General features: G+C 42.1%; 1 protein-coding gene across 1 annotated transcript in view; it reads left to right on the top strand.

Annotated features, from left to right (window-relative positions):
* LOC124555772 (facilitated trehalose transporter Tret1-2 homolog) overlaps positions 1-23681 on the top strand; it is a 313195-nt gene that overhangs the window by 119893 nt on the left and 169621 nt on the right. Inside the window, exon 2 of the mRNA XM_047129820.1 lies at positions 22967-23111. Coding sequence (XP_046985776.1) covers positions 22967-23111 — 145 coding nt within the window. The remainder of the gene's footprint in view (positions 1-22966; positions 23112-23681) is intronic.

The following is a 23681-nucleotide window of genomic DNA, read 5'->3' as shown; positions in this document are numbered from 1 at the left end:
GATAGTTTCAGGTAACCAGTGATAGTGAAAAATTACAGTCTGCTTTTGCCGCTAAAACTGAAATATTGCTGCAGAAGATGGCCATGCAAAGAAACATATTATGAATTTTTCTATCTTGAGTTTGCTCGTAGAGGTTAGCCCTATACGTAGTGAACACAGCAATCGAGATTTTAGTTCTGCCGCAGATCCATGATCGCCGCTTTCTCAGCTACATCGTACATCACGAGGTTGCGGCCAGGTTAAGATATGGGTTTAAGTTGAGTGCTACAAAACCCGTCGTCTACCGCAGTACAATCATTGATCATTCAAAATCAGCTGTCGACAGACCATCTCCCATTTCCGTCATACTTGTCGATGGCCGCTTCCTACATTACTCTGCGTTACACATTAACAGCATTTGTGAAGTGGTCCGCGGTGTTTTGTGTCGCCTATAAAGGAGCAGTGGCCGGCAGCGGATGTGGCAACACTGTAGCGGCAAGTGACAAACGACAACTATCAAGTAATTTTAATCGTTCGAGAACAGTCCTTTCAGTAGAATACATCGTAGAGAATTTAGAGGAATATCTATGTCAAAACGAGAGTCACAATTATTTTGATGAGTACAATGATTCATTTGTGGACAATTTGAGTGAAATCAGGATGGAAACAGTCCTCCCTGAAGAGTTTAAAAAAATATCAACAATGATAAGTTTTGTTTTGCGATGCTTACGTAACTACATTTAAATGAAAGCGCACTTTTGTTTTATTATATACTCTAATTGTTGGTCAGTGGCCTCATTTTTTTCCGCAAAGAGACTCACGTAATTCACTGTGGCGCGCTCGATTTAATTAAGAGCGCACGGAGACGCGTTGTCTCTGCATTACACCGAGCGAGGTGGCGCAGTGGTTAGCACACTGGACTCGCATTCGGGAGGACGACGGTTCAATCCCGTCTCCGGCCATCCTGATTTAGGTTTTCCGTGATTTCCCTAAATCACTTCAGGCAAATGCCAGGATGGTTCCTTTGAAAGGGCACGGCCGATTTCCTTCCCCATCCTTCCCTCACCCGAGCTTGCGCTCCGTCTCTAATGACCTCGTTGTCGACGGGACGTTAAACACTAATCTCCTCCTCCTCCTCCTCTCTGCATTACGGAGTGCAAAGGGTTAACGTCCCCTTCGCCAGTTCCGGCGCGGCAAGTCGACTTCCGATCAGGATTCGATCACTCGTTCTTTCGCTTTCCAGGCACGCGCTTTACGGCTAGATCACCAGGCCCGACTGCTTGATGCGTAGCTAAACGTTCCAGCATTGCCAAGGTATCTTACATAACACGTTGACTAAACATTGCGCGGTTGACTGCCGAGTCCGTAACTCGTCTGGCTGTCCTCTACTCGATGCTTCCACAAACGTGTAACTGCAGTAGCACTCCATTGCGCTCAATTTTCCGACCTGACAAACGCCATTCACGACGGCCAGCTATTTACTTCAAATGTCGTGAAGAAGTCTCTCATTCTACGAACGATCCTTTGTCCGTGCAGCCACTATCGTTGTGGTACTATAATTATTTACATCTCACATGTTACTTACACTGTCTCTGAATTCCAAGTCAGTTTCACGCTTCCGCAATTTTTGCGCACTCTAGGGTAAATATCCCTTCTTAACGTTTATCTGACTACCCGACTTTTATCCAGAGCCACTTTTGCCCCATAGCTTGTCATCTGATGTCAACAAACTGAACTATGTTGTAAAATGATGATGCTTGATACACTGAGCGCCTGCATTTTACCTGTATTTTTGTACTTTTGATATGAACGAACCATCCTGCCATGGTATATTGATAGTATTTGACAAACGTGATAATTTAAAATCGAAATTATACGAAAATAATAAAAATTAGTATTAGTAGTATAACAGCTTTTAACGGTTTTAAGGCATATCTGCTGACTCTTTATTGGAACGGGCGGATTCAACTATGGACCATAGGACACACTAAGCAAAACAAGTGTTAACTGTAGTGGAATATGAAAATGTAGAGCAACTGAAGGATGAAACTTTTTGGATGTCTGCCACTTAAGTATACTTCGTCTTCAGTAGCCTACTAACGTAGCGTGTTTAACTTAAAGTAGTATTGTTAGTTCTGTCTGAATGAATTTAATACTCACAAGAGGTAATTATAAAAGAAGTGTTGATCATTTCACATCTTATACCAACTCCCGTCTATTGATAACTTTCAAAGTGACACTTGCAATGTCACATAAAATTTCTAATGACTGATACGTATTTTATGATATATCATCGAATTTACGTATCTTTGATTCAGGAGACAGTCAGATATTGCACGTAGCAGAGGCAATATAAGGAACAGTAAGTTTCACATTAATTTGACGTTTGTAGCATGTCACTTTCATGGTGTTGCAATCTTAGTGGCCAGCAGTGCATATAATGAATTTACACCAATTTAATTAAAAACAGTTTCACTTTTAAACATAGGTGTCAACAGCAGTCTCGTGAAATTGATACCGTGCTTCATTGAAGACTATGAACAAGGACTCCACTCGCAGATTCAGAACTAACGCCTAGTTAATGGAGGGAAGGGCTAAGGAAATAAGGTTAAAGTCCCGTCAACGTCGATATCATCAGAGAAGGAGCACTAGCCATGGCTTAACTACGTCATGGCCTCGCTTAATGGCAATCGCGGAAAACCGAACCATGCGGCCGAGTGAGGATTTCGATTCCGCTCTAGTCTTTTACCCACTACGCCACCCCGCCAATGGTTGACGGCATGACTTGGCAGATTTCTATCTAAATAAAAGTAAGGATGTCTTATGCTTATGAATGTCACACTGCATTGCGCTTTAGAAACAGCGTATAGAGTTGATTAGTTCAGAAGGCGATGGTCAATCGATAGTATATTGTGCGATTCTCCTGCGTGAACGATTTCTTAAATGCGAAATTTAAAACTTCGGCTTTATTTATCTTCTACTGCCACACCATAGCGGTCAACGAGTGACTGGATAGAAGCGTTAGACGCACTTAGCTATTTTACATAGGACAACCACTACCTGCCAAGACCGGAAGTCATACACGATGGCTCCCATCACCTTGAAGCCGGGAGTAACCCCGCTTTGCCTCCCCAAAACATTTGAAGAATTTGACCTCTCCTCAGGTCGCCGCCATTCGCACCGACGTTGATCATCTTGGGTAGTACAGAACTACCATTCATCACTTAACACAGTGCGACGCCATTCATCACCATTCAATATTTCCCGGTCACTCAGTACTCCAAACGCAGCCGTATGTATTGTGGTCTTAATAGCAGCCTACACATGGCACCGTAATTCCCTAGTCTACTGAGTAAAGAAATGTAAATCGTAGATACATCTACATCTACATTTATACTCCGCAAGCCACCCAACGGTGTGTGGCGGAGGGCACTTTACGTGCCACTGTCATTACCTCCCTTTCCTATTCCAGTCGCGTATGGTTCGCGGGAAGAACGACTGCCGGAAAAAATGGTTCAAATGGCTCTGAGCACTATGGGACTTAACATCTGAGGTCATCAGTCCCCTAGAACTTAGAACTACTTAAACCTAACTAACCTAAGGACATGACACACATCCATGCCCGAGGCAGGATTCGAACCTGCGACCGAAGCGGTCGCGCGGTCCCAGACTGAAGCGCCGAGTACCGCTCGGCCACACCGGCCGGCTCGACTGCCGGAAAGCCTCCGTGCGCGCTCGAATCTCTCTAATTTTACATTCGTGATCTCCTCGGGAGGTATAAGTAGGGGGAAGCAATATATTCGATACCTCATCCAGAAACGCACCTTCTCGAAACCTGGACAGCAAGCTACACCGCGATGTAGAGCGCCTCTCTTGCAGAGTCTGCCACTTGAGTTTGCTAAACATCTCCGTAACGCTATCACGCTTACCAAATAAGGCTGTGACGAAACGCGCCGCTCTTCTTTGGGTCTTCTCTATCTCCTCTGTGAACCCGACCTGGTACGGATCCCACATTGATGAGCAATACTCAAGTATAGGTCGAACGAGTGTTTTGTAAGCCACCTCCTTTGTTGATGGACTACATTTTCTAAGGACTCTCCCAATGAATCTCAACCTGGCACCCGCCTTACCAACAATGAATTTTATATGATCATTCCACTTCAAATAGTTCCGCACGCATACTCCCAGATATTTTACAGAAGTAACCGCTACCAGTGTTTGTTCCGCTATCAATCATACAATAAAGGATCCTTCTTTCTATGTATTCGCAGTACATTACATTTGTCTATGTTAAGGGTCAGTTGCCACTCCCTGCACCAAGTACCTATCCGCTGCAGATCTTCCTATATTTCGCTGCAATTTTCTAATGCTGCAACTTCTCTGTATACTTCAGCATCATCCGCGAAAAGCCGCATGGAACTTCCGACACTATCTACTAGGTCATTTATATATATTGTGAAAGGCAATGGTCCCATAACACTCCCCTGTGGCACGCCAGAGGTTACTTTAACGTCTGTAGACATCTCTCCATTGAGAACAACATGCTGTGTTCTATTTGTTAAAAACTCTTCAATCCAGCCACACAGCTGGTCTGATATTCCGCAGGCTCTTTGATTATCAGGCGACAGTGCGGAACTGTATCGAACGCCTTCCGGAAGTCAAGATACTTGTAAGAAGACGACACTTCAGTTCTTGAATGTGTATATGTGTTATGCACAAACTTTGTACAGGTTTATTTTTGAGTATGTGCATGTATTACGGTTTCTTTTCCCTCATTCTCTCCAGAAGTGTCACTCTGTCGGCAGATACTGCAACCGGCCCAAAACGGTATAAACGACATTGGTAAGATGCTGGGGAACTGTACAACATCTAAGAGAGCGAGAAGTGTCTGACAGTAGCATCGTTGCATGAAAACGCGTTTTAAGAATTACATTTGCTCATGAGTGAAATAGCTAACTGCGTGCATTTGTTAGTAGCAACGAAACTAGTCACAGGTCTCAAGTAAAAATAATAATTTTATTGTGAGATATGTGATTAATGCAAGTACGTGGACTTAAATTCTGTGGTTTCAATAGACTAAGAAAAATAACAAGTGTGATGATAACTTAAAGAGTGATGCGTCAAAATAGTAATGAAATTCAGCAAAAATGTAGAGAATATACCACCCCATAAATGGAACATGAATAGATAGGTCTATATAAATAATTCATGTCCCAACTTTATAAATATGCTTTCCATTCTCTATCCAGAGCCTGCAGTTCGAGTTGTGAATTTGAGTCTTTTCAGGCCAGTTGGTAGTTCAGCAGGGGGAATCTCTGTTGAGAATATTAAGGAGGGGACTTGAAATTCTGGCGTTTGCCTTACAACTAAATTGCGTAGCCATGAGCTCCACAGGTGGTTAATACCATTGTTTTTGTAAAGCTACTCTCAGCACTGTAATGGTCTATTAAGGAGGAGTAGAAGTAATAACAAGCCGCCTAAGAGCGTCGAGAACAACGAACTGCCCACTGCAGTTACACATCTGTTTTCTGTTGAAACCGTTTCCATGCTGCAATAAGAAATATATAACTTATCACGTACTTAACCTACCATTAACACGACGACGATGTTCAATGCTAATCGATGTTTTAATAATGGAACAAGATGCGTAATATCACTGGAAAAAGAGGCATGTGGAATACTGATCGTTTTTGTGTACCTGGGAAGTAGTCGTTATTTATCTATTTATTTATTTAGCGTGTGGCGCATCTACAGAATCATACGATACAATTAAAATTAATATTATGTACAAAAATCAGCAAATTTTGTTACTGGCAGATATTAACACAGTTCATTCCAAATCTGTAAACTACACATAGATGTAAAATCATAGAATACTGAAAAGATCAGACAGAGCAGGTCGGATATTTACAAACGTCAGAGTAACTTAATCTTACTATCACAGTTGTGTGTCTAGGGAGCTTCTGACTGTCATGGACAAAGCATCGATGAAATCCTTCATGGTTACTCCAAAATTTCTCGTTGGGAATTCGTATATGATGTGCGTTAGTGACTGTTATTTGATTCCACATTGGCACTGGGAGTCATAAGCCATTTCCAACCAATGTAGAGTTTCTTTGGTTCGAGCGTGTGCATTTCTGATGCGATTAAGGGCACTCCTTATGTTTCTTGCGAGGTTCATTCCTGGAAGGAGCGGGGTGGGATTCATTTGTGCTCTTCACTCATGCGCGTGATAGCTGTCCCATTGTTTTTTTTTCATTCATCTTGTTGGTTGATGACTGCCGGCTGTACTCCTGTTGTGCCGCCCACACTGGCTTCTGAGACTTTCATCGAGTTTTTTTATAAGTTATTAAGTATTTCGTCGACATGTAAGTTTTCTGGGAAAGTTGAACTGTTTAATTTCTCCATTTCATGAAATGTAGTCGAGATGGAAGTGCTGTTGTAAGGTGGCTTAATTATTCGTGTCCATTCGCCATTCTACATATTAACGCATATTTTTATGCTCTAATAGTGCTCCCTAGGTTTATTAACACAATGAATGGGTAACTGAGATTCACTCCCTTTTCTTCTTAAAACTTATAATCTAGCTTATATTCCGATGAAGTGCATGTCGTACGTCTCTGATGTGACCAGCAGTACTTTCTCATCATATTAATATTCCAGCGGTCCTCATACCGTCTTCCCATCGCTTTGATGTTTTCATGAAAGTGTTCTCTGTTTCTCACGGACATCAGTCAAATTTTCAGGTTCAAAAACAAGATGATTAATCAAAAAGTGAATGTTAAGGTTCCTCAAACAGTCCAACTTCTTGAAATTTTCCTGTGTTTTAGCTGCAAGATAAATATAATATCGGTCTTTTTTGATGCCTAAAACCTCTGCATGAACAATACTCGAGTCTTTCTCTCAGTCAAGTCATTTTTGATTCAGAATTCAAACTGAGCATCATTTTTCAAATGTCAGGCCCAATAACGACTTCGGTTTATTGGGAGAATTTTAGGAAAGGGTGGCTGATCTGTAAAGAAGACTAGGACACTAGAGCGACGCATTGTTGAGTACTGTTCGAATGTTTGGGATCGGCACCAGGTGGGACTAAAGGAAGACATCGAAGTAATTCAGAGGTGGGCTGCAGTTTGTTACCGGTAGGTTCAAACAACACCCAAATACTACGGAGATGCTTCGGGAACTGCAGTGGGAATCATTGGAGGTAAGGATATGTTCCTTTCGAGGAGCATAGAAAATTTAGAGAACCGGCAGAGCGATTCTACTGCCACCAACGTAGATTTCGCGTATGGATCATGAAGATAAGACCAGAGAGAGTAGGGCTCGTATGTAGGCATATAGACACTTGTTGCTCTGTTTTCGAGTGGACCAGGAAAGGAAATGACTAGCAGTGGTACTGTGTACCCTCTACCACGCACCATGCAGTGGCTTGCGGATATGTGTGTAGAGGTAGCTGTAGATGTAGATTGAGGGAACTCACACGGCAAAATGGTAAATCACGGACGTCCTACGTCCTCATATGTTACCTCTCACGTGAAAGTATCGTGGTTTCAATTTTCGTCAGGACAGTACTCGTTCACACGTGGCACGTGTCTCTACGAACTGTCTGCGAGACGTTGAGGTACTCCCTTGGCCAGCAAGATACCCAGATCGGCCTCCCATAGCACATGTGTGGGACGAGCTCGGACGTTAACTCCATCGTAGGGCCAGTGTCCAGGATATCAAGCACCAGTTACAGCAGTTGTGGGCCATCTTGCCACAGGAGAAGATGTAACAGCTTTGTGACAGCTTCCCAACAGAATTAGTGCATGTATCTGGGCCGGAGGAGTAGCAACGTCATAGTGATATGTGGGTTCATACTGTAAAGTTTCTTATAAATCTGACTCAGTCACTTAGGTAACATCACATACTTCCTCATGCAGTAAACTTCTTCTACTTCTGGCTGCTTCACTTTCTTTATCGGGCAGTGTATATTATTTTTCTTGCAAGAGCACTTCTTTCTCCGTTTTCTGCGTATATTCCATAGAATTGCAACAAGAGATGGATCGAGATAGAGACAGAGAGAGAGAGAAAGAGAGGATTGGAAGGGGATGTCAGTATGGTTCCTTCGGAGTGAACACGGCAGACATCTTTCCCCGATGCCAGTTTGTGTCACGCCTCCAGTGACGTCGGACGTTAAACCTGTATCTTCCTTTCTCTTTTGGACAGGAGTATGCGAGAATAAAATTTAACCAAAGCTCATCATAGGAGTCATCTACGTAGCTTTCTACGTTTTCAGAACCCTTATACAACGTTGTAGCTCATATGCATGCTCCTCCCTGTGGTGAATTAAAGCCACGAGACAACCACAACACGCAACGGCAAGCCATTTCACAAACAGCGAGACATTCAAAATTAAGTGTCTCTTTGGTGCATGACTAATAATAACCAGCGCATCGGGAAAACATTAAATTATACATGACGCACGTGAAAACAAACACACATTGGGAACAATCGTCCACTTGCAGATTTATGGGCTCACTTGCTGGTGCGCGATCCCCATTTAAAAGGCAAGTCTCTCAACTCCAACAGGAATCCGGTGTTCCAATTGTATTATTTTAGAAGCCTTACGTACCACTATGACCAGGATGGTTAAGGCATTTGGTTGTGTTCCTCTTAGTGCGCCCACTATCGGACTTTAAAAATGTATGTGAGGTTCCTCAGCAATATGGATGAAACGATATGCAGAATTACAGTAGGGACATTCGGCGAAAGCATTACCTGGTTAGTTCTCAGATTCACATTCTTGAGCTGCAAAATCAAATGAAGGGCTTATTTCAATAGTGGTACAAGTCCATTTTTGTTCATTCTGAGATACAGAGTCGTAAAGTTAAATGAGCGCTGAAAAATCTGCAGTTGAGATACCAGAAATAATTAAGTATATATACTTGAATATTTCTGGTATCTCAACTGCAGATTTTTCAGAGCTCATTTACCTTTAGGACTCTATATCACAGAATGAACAAAAATGGACTTGTACCACTATTGAAATAAGCCCTTCAATTGCCACTTTAATCACATTCTTGAACTGAGCAACATGAGCAGGAGTATTCTACCCAGCCGCTCACCAGCAATGTTTAAACATAAGCTGATACACTGGAGCAGACAGCTGGTTATGAATAATTGAATGCATTTTAATTATGAAAATTCTGTTTCCTAAGTTAGTGCGAAGTCACTGGAGAGAGTCCTTATAGAGTCAGTTATACTTCTTGCATATAGTTGATATTGACGGAAGACGTATCCATCCAAAACCTGTACCTATTTTGTTGTGTATGGCGGAATGATCATGCATTCAGTACCTTTACCCGCAAATGAATCATTTACTATTGTTGTGTCCTTGTGAGTACTCCAGGAGTCACAAAGTTGTACAAACCTTTCGTTATTTGCGACGTTGCCATTAACAGCTCTCACGAAAAAGGATTTTAAATGGTCTTTTGACATTTTCTCGCTTGTGCTAGTCTCCAAATGTATATTTGGTGGAAGATTGTCTTTTGACTTTCGGGCGGAAACTTTTTTTCCTGAACACAAATACACAGTTTTTCACTAGCTGTCCACTCATTGGAAGTCCAACATCTATTGTACGAGTATAACTATGAGTTGTAATGTGTGCAGAGTGAACCAAGGCAACTGCTGATTTTTTCCCTTTTTTATATAGTGTCTCACCAGAAGTTAGTTCAGTTCATAATTAAATCCACGTTGATCAGTGTTCCAAGTACAGTGTGGCCGTATCTGGAACCTTGCAGTTTTCTGGCTTACTCCTTCAACAAAACGAGTCCGAAACTGGCGAATATCTTGGTCATCTCTAGCTGTCATGAAAGTAGTGATATGTCTAAGGCACATTCTGTATTCTTCATTGAGAAGTGCTATGACAGCTGCAGAACATTTAAGCTTTATGTTCCCACTGTCACTAGCATTGCTCAAAATTTCAGATACCAGTAATGGCATCATTTTCCTTCATTCCTTGCCATGTCAGATTGGGATACAATGTGTTGTTTTAATTTCCGTTCTTTGTTTGCTTTGTTTTCTTGAAATAGATGTTCGTTACATTTTTTTTCCACGTAGTCATATATTACTTTGCTGTTCGATCTGCTTTTTATGGATGGATGTGTCTTCAATAACGAACTGTAGGTCGCAACTTTACGTGGAGGTGTATGATAATCACCATAAATACGTTCAAGACGTTCTTCCTAAAATCTGATTAAGATACTAACAGTACTGGATTTCTTTTCTAGTGAAGGTTCATTGTCACGAGAACTGACAGCTTCTCTTTGAGGAGTACTCTTTCCGCCACTGTCACTAGCACACAATCTTGATCACTATTAATCGCGTTGTCGTCCATAAACACGTTTTCTTCATCGACTAGCCTATCCAATGTATCTTCAGTTGAGCAGTCAAATGAATATTCATGTTACTGAATAATCAGATCCACAAAATACATTGCGGAAGTGTGATCATACTGTCCTACAACGTCTCCTGTTGGCTGACGCCTTCTTACGAGTAACTTGGATGCAACATATTTAATACGTTTCCAACATTAACGGTTTTGTTCATCTTTGCTGCATATGTATGACAATACTAACACACATATTCTAAACGCGTCAACTACTTGCTGAGGTAACCGACTGGCAGGCGTGTTGGCCCCCCAATCTCCAACATCTCCCGCCTCTTCAAGACTGCAAGCGGTGTAGTGTACAAACAAAGAGCAACACAATCACGATCTGTCGCAGGCGTGGTTAGATATGTGAGATGTCTCTGGATACAAATGTTTGAAAACAAATTCCTGTTCTAGCCGAGAGCCGGCCGCGGTGGTCTAGCGGTTCTAGGCGCTCAGTCAGGAACCGCGCGACTGCTACTGTCGCAGGTTCGAATCCTGCCTCGGGCATGAATGTGTGTGATGTCCTTAGGTTAGGTAGGTTTAAGTAGTTCTAAGTTCTAGGGGACTGATGACCACAGATGTTAAGTCCCATAGTGCTCATAGCCATTTTTTCTAGCCGAGAGGCGTCCTTTGCTAGGAGAGAGTGTGTGACATTTACAACAACACGCCTAGAGATTTGTAAATCTTTCGCGATCATTTAGTTGAATCCTTGCACGACAGTTAATTTGCTGGCAAACGTGTTTGTCACGCATTACTTTTTGTGAACGTTTCATTACACTCGATATTCTTCAGTTATGTGAAATTATGTTCAGCCATGTTTCTCCACTTATATCGACGAAACGTTATAACGAAGGACAGTCATAAAAACGAAACCTACCTGACACGACTAACTTTGCAGACTGAGTTTCTATGTGAACTACAGCCACGAATAGTTCTTTGTGTTCTCCGAAGAGAACCAATTTTCTTGTTCTTCTGCCACTCAAGGGTTAGGTCTAGGGCCAGTTCCGGTCTTACCATCTCATCCTCTGTCTTCCCAGTTCTCTTGCCTCATGGTTTATAATCAATTGCTAGTTTAGGAATTCCGTGTGGTGACATACGGATTACACGTGCCCTCCATTTTCCTTTATACTGGATTGCCTTTTGAAGCCTTTCACAGTTTCTTAGAAATTCCATTTCTGATGTTTCTAGTTGCCGTAAATCTTTATTTCTCGGTGTCCAACTTTCTGCCCCAAAGAAAGTAGGAGTTGCCATGACATTTCAGTTGTGTCTCTTTTTTTGTTTTAGCCTTAATTGTTCTTCTTATTGTCCCACATATATGCTAGTAAGTGTTAATTTTTTTCTGTACATCCGTATCTTGATCACACGATACAACACTTCGTAAATACTTGAAATGGGCTACTTGTTCTAGCGGTTTATTATTGAGGACTATTTTGGTCATACTGAGTGAATATCTAAAAGGCCGCTGTTTTCGTTTTATTTATGGATATAGTCAGATTGTAGCTTACACTTATCTCGTTTAGCTTATGTAATGCTATTTGTGATTTATCTTCGCTATCTTGTACGAAAACATGATCATCCGCGAGTAACTAGTTTATGTAACTCTCCAAGCATTTATGCCTAATGGTGTTCTATTTTTTATTCATTCACTGATCGTGTCATCTGTATAGATATTGAATAATGTTGATGACAAGCTGAACCATTATTTTACACCTTGATTTGTTTGTATCTCAGGTGTTATATCTTTAACCGGGTCATTTGTAATTCTAGTGTTCATTTATAGGCCTTTTGTGACTTGGATCATATGTTTAGGGATTTCTCTTTTTTCGATTATTGCCAATAGTTTGTCTCTGTGAATTCTGTCAAATCATTTTTCATAATCCACAAATGCTAGGTGAGTATCCAGATTAAATTCTCGTCTTTTTTGAATCATCTGTTTCAGTACAAAACCGTCGTCTATGTATGATCTTCACTTTCGGAAACATGCTTGCTCCTCCGTTAAAATTATATCCGAGATATTTCCTAGTCTTCCGTTTATTATTTTGCTATAGATGTTGTAAGAGGTATTGAGGATACTTACATGACTTTTTACAACTATAATTTATTTTGTCACACTTATTATATCTCTGAAACAATCATGTTATCCAGATTTAAGGCTTCAATGGCATTATTTACGTTAAGTACACCGGAAGAAAGAAAGCCACACAAAGGCGACATCGCCGGCCGGGGTGGCCGAGCGGTTCTAGGCGCTACAGTCTGGAACCGCACGACCGCTACGGTCGCAGGTTCGAATCCTGCCTCGGGCATGGATGTGTGTGATGTCCTTAGGTTAGTTAGGTTTAAGTAGTTCTAAGTTCTAGGCGACTGATGACCTCAGAAGTTAAGTCCCGTAGTGCTCAGAGCCATTTTTTGAAAGGCGACATCATGCTAATACCGCGTGTACACAACGTCTAGCGTCAACTCCGCAAGGGAGAGGCTGCAAGTTTGTTCAGTATGCCATATCCAGTTCAAGCCATCTTTTTATTAGATGCCAAATTTTAGGAATGTTGTTTGCTGCGTTTCATCGTCTGAGCATTGACGTACGCAAGCGGACTGTACACATGGATATTGTCAGTTTACTTCTTGGAAGATGGGTATGCCAACACCATGCTCGTCATAATATTGTACAAGATACTTGGTCACCAAGACTGTTGAAACAAACATCCTGGTTCATGTTCATTGTAACATGATGGTCTCGGTGCTAATCGTGGTGAGAAAACCAGCGCCAAAACATAACAGAACCACGTCTGGTCTGATCTACACTCTCCACACACTACGGGCTGAACACCTCATTGGACGTCCGCCCCCGGTAGCTGCGTGGTCAGCGCGACAGAATGTCAATCCTAAGGGCCCGGGTTCGATTCCCGGCTGGGTCGTAGATTTTCTCCGCTGAGGGACTGGGTGTTGTGTTGTCCTGACCATCATCATTTCATTCCCATAGACGCGCAAGTCGCCGACGTGGCGTCAAATCGAAAGACTTGCACCCGGCGAACGGTTTACCCGGCGGGAGGCCCTAGTCACACGACATTATTACCTCATTGGACTGTCAGTGCAGTCGACCCCTTGCAACATCTGAAAAACAGCAAAATCCCGACCCGTCAACTACACTACACGGCTCCAGTCAGCTACTGTCCAGTTTCCATACTGACTGTCTCACTGAAGATGTGCATATTTGTGCGTCGCTGTGAGTAATGGCCTTTCGTGAGATACTGACTCCAAATATGTATCGAATGTAGTTCCCTTCACAACGAACGCTCGGAAGCCGATTAAGATGGACCTAGATTCACTGACAACAGTAATTCCAGTCGCGTTTGAAACTGTCACTGAAAAGACCCGACACTCATATCCAGTATTTGTCGGTTAGGGTCTTTTACGAGCACTGCTCCTACGCCGTGTTACATGGCTGCCAGTGGTAGACCACTCGTTCTAGAAACGTTGTACAGTCCGCACTGATACACCAACAAATCAGGCAACTTCATTCACAGTGTTCTCATGGGCACGTCTGAATGATAGTTCCTTTCTGCGATTCTGTCAAGTCTCTATGTCGACCCATCTTAATGCGCTGTTTCTCTATAACTGACTGGCACTTACACACTTACGTCCGTTGTGAAGGCTAACATAAGCGCCTGGTATAAGTTCTACACTACCGACGACCAAAGTGAAGAATGAATTCTTTTAAGGGGGCGGCGAGTATTCTGTCCAGTGAACATTTGTTTCCAGTATCTACGTCTGTGGTCGATTATGTTTTGAATATTAGGAGTGTTTGTAACACTTCCGCCCAACTCGGACGTAGGTTAGCTCTATAAAGCCTGTACTGCAATAAGTTCACGGGCTTCACCTTATAAGTAAGGATTTTAGTACATTAGTTGACCGCGTGTACCTAATAGAAGCAAGATCGGACTTATACTCAGTCAATAACTACAGTGATGCATCAAGCAAATGTACAGTATAATTATTCTTTCGCATGGACAAAAAGTACACACAGTAGATGCTACCTATAACTAACAATTCGGTCGCCAGCCTACTTAGGCAATTAGTGAGTCTTTCCTTGTACAAGTGGGTGCATGTACAAGCATAGTAACTCGTAGTAATGAAGCGTTATATGGCAAAGTTTGAAACCGGAAAAATCCACTGAACTAAAGTTTTCTCTTTTTTGGTACTAATTTGGACGAGCTACTTTTACACAACACCACACAGTAATGATTACTACGAACTGCATTTTATATGTTGAGCAGACTGAAATCGGGCATAGATTGCCCTAGCGTCGACAATCTTAAAAGTACACACACAATATCACTACGAATAATGGAAAAACACTAATACATTTAGGATTAATATAGAATTTAGCCTTACTGGCCAAATTTGATCAGTACACATCAAGGTTTGAACGAATGAACAAGAGCAAAGGGGGGGGCCCTGAAACTGTTATAGTCGTTATACTGAAACTATCTAGTACTGAAGGCAAATTAACACACAAATTTATCAATCTCTGGATAACTACTCTTTTGTCTTACTTCTGAATAATTTAACTGTCATTATTTCTGTCTCAAATTAATGAAATAACATCGCTAACTCAATCCAACAAAAACTCTTTTGTTCTTTACCAATATTTGCTACAGCACACAGAACTATAGATTCCTTTATGGCATAGATTAATCTGCTGATAATTTTCATTAACACAAACATTAAACTTTCAGTTTAGGATATTCGGATTGCACAATACGAGGTAAGGATCCTGTCTAGGTCAGTGATCAGGATAAGTCATGGCTAAAGCAATTCTGGTAAAAGTCACGTTATTATTGAACCATTAGAAACAGTTTCGACACTGGTCCACACAGATACACTTCTAAAGATGAAATAAATGTTTGACCTGTGCAAGTCGGTGCGGCGGATGGCGGGCAGCGAGATACCGGGCAGCACGGCACACATGCAAGCACGGCTAAGGCTCACACAATATCGGCACTTTCCATCTTCTTAACGTCGTAATTTTTCCAATTTTGTGCCTCAGAATATAGCCATGCCAAGTAGTCGTCGGAATCGGTTCATCCGAGGCTCAATGGAATCCACTTTTCCTGGGTAGCCTCCTCGGTACAGTACGTGTACTTCCGACTGTTGCTCGCCTCCGACTGTCTTACTGAGCCCGTTGTGCCGAACCGCGCCAGTGTGCGTTTTCCCGCCTCGCCTGCCTCCACCTTTTCCCGCTCCCCTACAGGTAGGGTATTCACCACAGGTTTTCTACTACACATATCCTAATGCATTACCTACGCATGGACCAAGTGTATAAATTACAATTTCCACATCTTACAATAGTTTTAACATTAAATACACTTTCCTTTGATTACCACATTATTTGAAATCTAACATAAATAATATTCGTTTCAAAAGTTACTCACAGTTTCTTTAACATGACACGAAAAGAATCGAAAAAGAAATTCAACACATTGCTATTATTAATTTATCTAAATTCATAAAGAAAAAAATTATTATACGTATAATTCTCGTTACATGTTCCACCTCGGAACACTTTGCAGACTTCTCCTGCTAGGAAAGCCTGTAATAGAAGTTTAATATACACTGATGGAAAAAAAATCGCAACACCAAGGAGGAGTTCTGCGACATCAGCGAAAGTTGATAGCCGTGTTTCTACATCCGACAGGTGATGTCTATTGAATTTTTGCGCCAGTCGCATGACAGTGACTCCAGTAGCGCAAATACGGGGATGCAAATCAGGTTTGCTTAAAAGACACGCTGTAACTGTCCTGAATGTAAGCTGACAAAGACGCCATTATCAACACCTGACTGAGTTTGAAAGAGGTCGTGCAACAGGGCTACGAGAAGATGAATGTTCCTTCTGCGGTATTGCAGAAAGACTTGGCAGGAATTTAGGCACTGTGCATGACCGCTGGCAACAGTTCAAAAATGTTCAAATGTGTGTGAAATCTTATGAGACTTAACTGCTAAGGTCATCAGTCCCTAAGCTTACGCACCACTTAACCTAAATTATGCTAAGGACAAACACACACACCCATGCCCGAGTGAGGACTCGAACCTCCGCCGGGACCAGCCACACAGTCCATGACTGCAGCGCCTAAGACCGCTCGGCTAATCCCGCGCTGGCAACAGTGGTCACGGGACTGTATGTTCGCAAGAAGACCCTGCTCCAGACGGACACGTGTCACTACCGAGAGGAAAGACAATGGTATTCGGCGTATGGTTCTGGTGCATCGTACTGCCAGCAACAGCAATTTGAGCAGCAGTGGCCACCACAGTGGCACAACGAACTTTACGTCAGACGTCCTGTAGCGTGCATTCCACTGACCTCAAAGTACCACCATTTGCAGTTTCAGTGGTGTCAAGCGAGAGCTCATTGGATGGCAGGGCGAACGTCTGTTGTGTTTCCTGATGGAAGCTGGTTCTGCTTCGGTGCCAGTGACGACCGTGTGTTGGTTGGAAGAAAGCCGGCTGAGGGACTGCAACCAACCTGTCTGCGTGCTAGACACGCTGGACATACACCTCGAGTTATGGTCTGCGGTGAGATTTCGTACGGCAGAAAGAGCACTCTCGTGGTTATCTCATACACCCCGACTGCAAATGTGTACGTCGGTCTGGTAATTCGACCTGCTGTGCTGCCATTCATGAGCAGCATTCCATGGGGTGTTTTCCAACCGGACAACGCTCACCCACGTGCGACCACTGTAACCCAACATGCTCTATAGGGTGTCGATATGTTGCATTGGTCTGTTCGATCATCAGATCTGTCTCCAATCGACCAGTTATGGAACATCATCGAATGACAACTCTAGCGTCATCCATAACTAACATTATCCGTCCTTGCATTGACCATCGAAGTGCAATAGGCATGGAACTCCATCCCACAAACTGACTTCCGGCACCTGCACTACACAATGAATGCAGGTTTGAATGTTTGCATGCAACAGTCTGGCGTCTACACCGGTTATTAACGTAACAGCATTTCACATTTGCAATGGCCTGTCTCAAGCTTACATTAAACTATGATCCTGCAGTGTTAATCACTGAAATATGTTACACAGATAAATTTATTCCCGAAATTTCATTACTCTACAGTAATTATTTTTTGCTGTAGCGATTTTCTTTTCTTCAGCATGTTTTCTTATTCCATTTTCAATAATAGCATTCATTTTATGTATACAGCAGTCTTTCTCTAAAATTGCAAAAATCCTTCAAAAAGGAAGCTGGAAAACTGTTACAGGTACAACATGGTTATGTACCTAGGAATATAAATTCTATTCAAATTTTAATAAGTTACTATAGGAAAATCTTGTCAATACTGTATTTAAGAATCTATACGTTACATTATTACTCTACTATACGCTAATAATCAGTAAATGAAATCTAATTAAGAATGAATATAATGAAAAACCATTTACAATTAAAAAACATTTTGAAATAGGAACTACTGGCAACTAAGAAAAATTTCCATTTTTATGAGGGGGAAAATTTTTTAAGACTTTAATGAAACTCAGTTCATTTGCAAATATCACGTTTTCCGTGGTAGAAGACATTCCTTTTCAAGGTAAAAGGTGGTACATGACTGATGAATATGGCTTAATCGTCCATACGCTATGCCGGGTGTTTTAAAAAATATTCAAGATTTTACTCACTATAAAACTCTGTAACTGAAGAATTAATAATATCCTCAAATAACTTCAGAATATTATACAGCACTTAAATATGTAGAACTCGTAGTATTTACAAACGCTGCACTAAACACAACCTCATTTCTCAGAACAGGGACAGTAGAAAATGCTGGTAACTGTTTATGGCGGTTTCTGGTGCGCATTACGTTGTGTGATTCTAAAATCAGTAACTAGGTAGAAACACCGATCTGGAAACATCACGTGTTCGTAGGTACACTATCCTTCAGGTACAACACTCTCACCTACAATATTTCCAACACAAAAGTTTTATCTCAAGTACAGATAGTGTTGAGGATCAGTGGACAAAGTTCAACACCATCGTACAATATGCATTAGATGAGTATGTGCCAAGCAAGATCGTAAGAGATGGGAAGAGCCACCGTGGTACAACAACCGAGTTAGAAAATTTCTACGGAAGCAAAGGTAACTTCACAGCAAACATAAACATAGCTAAAGCCTTGCAACCAAACAAAAATCACACGAAGCGAAATGTAGTGTGAGGAGGGCTATGCGTTCAACTAATTCGAAAGTAAAGTTCCATGTACTGACTTGGCAGAAAATCCTAAGAAATTTTGGTCTTATGTCAAGAGATGGGAAGAGCCACCGTGGTACAACAACCGAGTTAGAAAATTTCTACGGAAGCAAAGGTAACTTCACAGCAAACATAAACATAGCTAAAGCCTTGCAACCAAACAAAAATCACACGAAGCGAAATGTAGTGTGAGGAGGGCTATGCGTTCAACTAATTCGAAAGTAAAGTTCCATGTACTGACTTGGCAGAAAATCCTAAGAAATTTTGGTCTTATGTCAAGAGATGGGAAGAGCCACCGTGGTACAACAACCGAGTTAGAAAATTTCTACGGAAGCAAAGGTAACTTCACAGCAAACATAAACATAGCTAAAGCCTTGCAACCAAACAAAAATCACACGAAGCGAAATGTAGTGTGAGGAGGGCTATGCGTTCAACTAATTCGAAAGTAAAGTTCCATGTACTGACTTGGCAGAAAATCCTAAGAAATTTTGGTCTTATGTCAAGAGATGGGAAGAGCCACCGTGGTACAACAACCGAGTTAGAAAATTTCTACGGAAGCAAAGGTAACTTCACAGCAAACATAAACATAGCTAAAGCCTTGCAACCAAACAAAAATCACACGAAGCGAAATGTAGTGTGAGGAGGGCTATGCGTTCAACTAATTCGAAAGTAAAGTTCCATGTACTGACTTGGCAGACAATCCTAAGAAATTTTGGTCTTATGTCAAAACGTCCAGACACTCTGTGACCAAAATGGTACTGAAACCGAAGATGACAGACTAAAGGCCGAAATACTAAATGTCTTTTTCCAAAGCTGTTTCACAGAGTAAGATTGCACTGTAGCTCCTTCTCTAGTTTCTCGCACAGATGACACAATGGTAGATATCGAACTAGATGACAGAGGGATAGAAAAAGAATTAAAATCGCTCAAAAGAGGAAAGGCTGCTGGACCTGATGGGATACCAGTTCGATTTTACACAGAGTGCGCGAAGGAACTCGCCCCCCTTCTTGCAGCGGTATACCGTAGGTCTCTAGAAGAGCGTAGCGTTCCAAAAGATTGGAAAAGGGCACAGGTCATCCCCATTTTCAAGAAGGGATGTTCATCAGTTGTAGAATTTTGGAACATGTATTACGTTCGAGTATAATGCCTTTTCTGGAGACTAGAAACCTACTCTGTCGGATTCAGCATTGGTTTCGAAAAAGACGATCGTGTCACACCCATCTTGCGCTATTCGCCCACGAGACTCGGAGAGCCATAGACACGGGTTCCCAGGTAGATGCCGTGTTTCTTGACTTCCGCAAGGCGTTCGATACAGTTCCCCACAGTCGTTTATTGAACAAAGTAAGAGCGTATGGACTATCAGACAAACTGTGTGATTGGATTGAAGAGTTCCTAGATAACAGAACGCAGCATGTCATTCTCAATGGAGAGAAGTATTCCGAAGTAAGAGTGGTTTCAGGTGTACCGCAGGGGAGTGTCGTAGGACCGTTGCTATTCACAATATATATAAATGACCTTGTGGATAACATCAGAAGTTCACTGAGGCTTTTTGCGGTTGATGCTGTAGTATATCGAGAGGTTGTAACAATGGAAAATTGTGCTGAAATGCAGGAGGATCTGCAACGAATTGACGCATGGTGCAGGGAATGGCAACTGAATCTCAATGTGGACAGGTGCAATGTGCTGCGAATACATAGAAAGAAAGATCCTTTATCATTTAGCTACAATATAGCAGGTCAGCAACTGGAAGCAGTTAATTCCATAAATTATCTGGGAGTAGGCATTAGGAGTGATCTAAAATGGAATGACCATATAAATTAACCGTCGGTAAAGCAGATGCCAGACTGAGATTCATTGGAAGAATCCTAAGGGAATGCAGTCCGAAAACAAAGGAAGTAGGTTATAGCACACGTGTTCGCCCACTGCTTGAATACTGCTCACCGGGGTGGGATCCGTACCAGATAGGGTTGATAGAGGAGATAGAGAAGATCCAACGGAGAGCAGCGCGGTTCGTTACAGGATCATTTAGTAATCGCGAGAGCGTTACGGAGATGATAGATAAAATCCAGTGGAAGAATCTGCAATAGACACGCTCAGTAGCTCGGTACAGGCTTTTGTTGAAGTTTCGAGAACATACCTTCACCGAGGAGTCAAGCAGTATATTGCTCCCTCCTGCATATATCTCGCGAAGAGACCATGAGGATAAAATCAGAGAGATTAGAGCCCACACAGAGGCATACCGACAATCTTTCTTTCCACGAACAATACGAGACTCGAACAGAAGGGATAGAGGCACTCAGAGTACCCTCCGCCACACACCGTCAGGTGGCTTGCGGAGTATAGATGTAGATGTAGATTGACATACGTGTTTTCTCCGTCTTACGTCTACTCGCTGCTGTGGACTCCAACCTTTATTCTGCGAAACTGAAAAGGGAAGGGTGATTAGGGTTCAACGACCCGATGAAATTATTTGGTCCTTAGCAACAGAATTTTCGTTTTTTTTTAAATATATCTCTAGCATTGGAAGTGTTGTTTTTTCGACCTCCCCATTGTAGGGAGTGTTCGAAATGACAATAATATAGATCGTAGTGGGATCGTTAATGCAAAGTATTTTTTTTTTTCGTTTAAGATACATGGCATGCAAACCTTGTGAGAGGCGGAGGCCAACAGCGTGGCCGTAGCCAGTCACGACAGTTCCCACAGCCGTTTGTCACGCAAGGTCGCCTGCGCAATAGCGCCTTTCATTTGGCGTTGAATCAAGTTCAACAGCGTATTCGGCATGACAAGTCAACTACATTGTAACTAAATGAAAACGGGATCCCGAACATTCATAGCTCATAAGCAGTAATTACACACAGAGCGAGAGACGGAGTAAATACTCCAGATTTAGAACCAAGAACAGCTGACAAGACTAGTACGTTAGAAGCAGATACCCTAGGTATAACGAAGTAGCTTAAATCACTTAACAAAGGAAAGTCTTCCGTTCCATACAATATACAAGGGATGTTCGGAAAGTAAGTTCCGATCGGGCACAAAATGGAAACCACTGTGAAAAGCAAAAATATTTTATTTGCAACAGTTAGCTACACCTTCTACAAATTAATCTGCATAGTTGACGCTCCGATTTCGACATTCGTAATAGCGTTGTAGCAACTTTCCAATATTCTCGTCATAGAAGGCAGCCGCCAGTGCTTGCCGCCAATTCTCTACAGTGGTCTACAGCTCTCTGTCCGTGCCAGAATGTTGTCTTCACAGCCACTGATTCATGTGAGGAAAGATAAAACTCAGAAGGAGCCAATTACGGGCTGTATTGTGGGCGATCAAACATTTCCCAGCGAAAACGCTGCAGGAGCATCTTCATTGCCCCTGCATAATGCGGCTGAGAATTGTTTTGAAAGGAGATACGCATGACAGTTATGTGATGTGGGCTGCATAGCTTCGGGGTAAATTTACCACCGGGGCCTCGTGCTTGGCGGGAGACACTATTTTGTAGGCATATTTACGCGCTCACAGTGCGCTAACGCCTTAAAAGAGCGACGTGACGCGATCGACGGGCGTATTAGAGACATTGCCCAACACGTCCATGCAAAGCTTCATCCGGTTTTCACAGTGGTTTCCATTTCGCGACCGATCGGAACTTACTTTCCGGATAGCCCTAGTAGTAATTAGGTTCCTTTAAGAGTATACTGATACAATAGACTTATTCTTAGCAGTCATACACAACCGCTCGCTCGACGAAAGACCCGTACCTAAAGACTGGAAAGCTGCACAGTACACCAGTGCTTGAGAAAGGAAGGAGAAGTACGCTCAGACACACTGTACCGTGGCATTTTCACGTGGAAATAGCCAACGAGAATAAAGCGCGTGCGCTTGAGCATACTAATTCCCATCATGCCCCGCGGCCAACCGTGCAGTTTGAACCTCCTAACACAAACCATTCAGAAGTTATGACGATTTTATTTCATATAGTTCAAGAATTGTCACCCTGTACCTACCCATACAATGTACAGTGGTTTCTGGAGCAAACATATGAATGTATAACAGCAGCTTATACTTTCTTCGTTTCAAGAAACACGCAGTGTATTACAAAGAAGGGCCACATAGCAATGTAATATTCGTGAGAGTGATTACATTCCGAAATGCTGCCCAACAGTTTCATTAAAATTTTGCCTTCACGCACACAGTGTGAAAATATATCTTTCTAGTGTACTTTTGGGAACATGTAGCCTTCGTTGAACATGCACTTTATTTTTGTTATAAAGGCTATTTTACACGCTGTGTATTATCTATCAAATTCACAAGCATTTTCTCTTTATCTGGTTGCAGACATGATGAGCGTAGCTGCTGCATTTCCGACCCACAGAAAGTGGAAGTGCAGGCGGTTGTTGTCAACTGCCAAGAGTTGAAAAGTCTCAACAATGTATATGAACCAACTACAGTACAAGTGGAAACGGCGCCTGCGTTACCTCAGGTATTTGTCCATACCACAGCATATAAAGTCAAACAATTCATTACTTTTAGTAATGTATGAACAGTTTGTTCAGTTTATTTATTAATTATGTATTACTTTACTAATGTTTCTGAAAGCAGTCTAGTTACTTAATACATGTTTTAATGTTTGAAATCTGCAAAATATTTCCATGGTTATGAAGTAATATAGAACGAGGTAAGGCGTTTCTCTGTACTGGTACCGGTAGTTTAGTGTATTTTTTGAGTCAGAGTTCAGTTTTATGTATGCATTCAGTTGATGTTCGAAAGCTATAGCTTGAGGAACAATGACAACAGTAATAACAAGAATATCTACAATGGCGACACGGTACTAAATCCTCCTTAGATAGACCGGTAACAAAAATAGGAGAGTAACAAAATTTTCTTGGAATAGATACTTTCAGTAATCGCAACAGTGAATAATGAGCACACTGACAGCCACACACGCGCTATTCTGACAACGACTCCCCTTGCCGCTGTCGGCTCCTATCTGTCTGCTCTATTTCGGCCACGCCATCGCCTCGCTCAACGCCAGACGCTGGCAGCTCGAGAG

This window comes from Schistocerca americana, chromosome X, assembly GCF_021461395.2.
Source record: "Schistocerca americana isolate TAMUIC-IGC-003095 chromosome X, iqSchAmer2.1, whole genome shotgun sequence".
Lineage (NCBI taxonomy): Eukaryota > Metazoa > Arthropoda > Insecta > Orthoptera > Acrididae > Schistocerca > Schistocerca americana.
This window is presented reverse-complemented; position numbering and strand designations above follow the sequence as displayed.